This window comes from Mercenaria mercenaria, unplaced genomic scaffold (assembly GCF_021730395.1).
Source record: "Mercenaria mercenaria strain notata unplaced genomic scaffold, MADL_Memer_1 contig_2966, whole genome shotgun sequence".
Lineage (NCBI taxonomy): Eukaryota > Metazoa > Mollusca > Bivalvia > Venerida > Veneridae > Mercenaria > Mercenaria mercenaria.
The window spans coordinates 2,136-4,765 of record NW_026461062.1 but is presented as its reverse complement, the minus strand read 5'-3'; the positions used below and the strand labels follow the sequence as shown (position 1 = coordinate 4,765).

Below are 2,630 nucleotides of genomic sequence, written 5' to 3'. Positions count from 1 at the left end.
GCTTAAAATGTGATAGTACAGAAATAAAATGTATGTAAAGTTATATGTAGAACAATCTTAAGATCCTTTCTGAGCTTAGCTTGTAAACTGATTCCGCAAAACACTTTTTTTTCTTTTCAAGAGCATAATTTCGTTTATTGTCAATAAATCGTGCATTTTTAATAAGATATAATGGATTCGAATAGCAGCAAAAGGGACATGTTTATCTTTATTCACAATAAAATTTCACAGCATAGTGTGAATTGTCCAGACACTCATCTTTTAAATCATCCTTAACGTTTTCAAGATTACCAGCTGGTACTTTGGTTTCAAAGTGAATACCAGCGTTGGTCCCGAACTCCTCGTGCGGCGCTGAGAACTGAAAGTACGTGTAGTCAGAGTTTTGATGATTGTAAGTGTATGCGTTCTCTAGCCCGTTTGCTGATTCATCAACGTAACATCTTAAGATATTTTTAGGATACTCAAGAATTATTCTAACTATAGTTTTGTCACATACGCTGTAATTGCAGGTATCAATATAACCGCTGCATCTGTATTCAAGACAGTATGTTTGGGAACCTTGAACATCCGATTCATGGATACCAAGTATCTTGCCGTAAATTTTACTTCCATATCCACCATAGCTAAATGCTCGTAATTTCATTTCTCCTTTATGTATATCTTTTCCTGATCTAAATTGAATTTTAATGTTTACAAAACAAGCACTATATTTGTCATTAAAATGAAGCGAACGAGGGTACCAGAACCTTTGACGAATTAAAGGATTCATTTTTGAAATTTTATCGTCACATTGCCTAGGAAAATCGATGAATTTCCATTCGTAGTTTGTAATGCCGTAGGAAAAACTCAGGTATGATTTATCAACAGGAGCTGAAGCACATAAATCCTTAGTTGAGTGAAATGGCCCATCGACTGACGATATCAGTTGAACTGTAAGAACCGTTTCATCTGAAGAAATTGAGTATTTTATGCCAGTAGAAGGGTGTGGTTTCCCTGCAGATAAAAGCTGTATGCTTGTTTTTCCGGTTATGAAACCATTTTCGTGATCGCACGGTGCATTGAGGCACTTGCTGGTAGGACTATATACATAATGCGCGATGGTATGTAATGTACGTCCTCGAATTATATTGGTACTGACGGTTATACCATTTGATGGATAATCAATAGGTACCGCCTGCTTTTTATCTTTAAAGAGACGAATTTTGAAATAACAAAGATTGTCTGACAGCCTGTTAACTTTATCATAGTTGTACCATTTTTGCTCGGAGACATCTGCGAGAGCCCCGACCCAAACATTGTCCGTCTGTCTCCTTTTCCTACGCCTATCGGTATATTCTCCTTCATGCTCCCATACTCCGGTTTGAGAATTCAAAGTCCAAAGTTTAAAGTCTTCATAAGTCCCCTTTTCTCCATTTTCTACTGGTATATATGCATCAACAACTTGATTCAATACGATAGGCTGTCCAGACGTATCTTCAAAATAAAGATTGAAAACGCCCATTGAAATCAAATCCCCTGTCAGTCCTTCGTCATCAACGTATTGAAACGATCCCGGAATATGCTCTATTATTGAGGTGTTCAATGGATCAAGATAAGTAAGTCTTGCCTCAACTGTTCCTGTATACTTACTGCCATTTCTGTAACAAAATGCATGTGCTGGAATTTCAAACAAAACGTTTGAAACGTTGGAACCACTCGAACCTGCCATTAACATGTTGTCAATAGCTGAATCAATTTCTACTGGATCCGACGCTTTTATCATTTTGATTTCAACAATTATAAGGCCGTTAAAGTCATCAAATATCTCTACAACTTTGGAAGCTGGTAAAAATAATTTGTAAATATCGTCTTCAATGGTAATGGTCCATCTTGATCTTGTACTGTTCACCATGAATTCAAATGATCCTACAATTGTTGTACGGACTTTTATGTCTCCGTTCAAATAAACAGTAGCAAACTTAACTGGTGTTCCATTCTCCAGTCCAGTTGCTACTCCTGAAATTTTAACTTCTAATGGGGTACACGATGCACAACTACACGATTTCACAACAAATATATCAAGCTCATAATTTGTGCAATTAATTGATTCGACCTGGTACTCTTCGACAGAGCAGCATGTGTCTATTTCTTCTCCACAGGTTCCACTATCTGTTGTAATATCAGCACGACATTTTTTGGCTAAGCACTCTCCTACTTCAAACGCAGACGTATTTGAACCAGGTTGCATACATTCATCAGGTAGGAGTATTGTTTTCTGTTGCAGTGCATCGGAACAAAATTCACTAGGCTCATCTAGAGAAACATGATGATACATAAAGAACTGGACTGATTCGTATATATTTATACAGTAAAAAAGATAATGCATTAAACAGTGAAATGGAATATGTATTCATTGAGCAGACCCTCATTGAACTAATAATTTATTTATTTATTATACCAGATTTATATAGCGCCCTTTTCATGATCAATTTCACGTTCAAAGGCGCTTTACATAGTTCAAATGCAGCCACACAGGGCGCATAATTCATCCTCTACTAGTACAGACACAGAGCGATCTGACCAGAGGGACAGAGTGAGACAAAGTCCCTACGATAGAGAGACCAGAAATGAGATACAGGCTTGTCCGGCTA

The 2,630-nt window shown here is 37.1% G+C and overlaps 1 protein-coding gene across 1 annotated transcript; it reads right to left on the bottom strand.

Annotated features, from left to right (window-relative positions):
- Positions 1-208: 208 nt before the first annotated feature.
- Positions 209-2,314, bottom strand: LOC123544645 (cartilage intermediate layer protein 1-like). The gene has a single exon (XM_053533670.1). It carries the CDS (start codon positions 2,312-2,314, stop codon positions 209-211), a length of 2,106 nt encoding a protein of 701 aa, XP_053389645.1.
- Positions 2,315-2,630: the final 316 nt, after the last annotated feature.

Excerpts from the sequence above, each read along its gene's own strand:
- LOC123544645 (XM_053533670.1), bottom strand. The coding sequence starts at position 2,314 with ATGTATCATCATGTTTCTCTAGATGAGCCTAGTGAATTTTGTTCCGAT.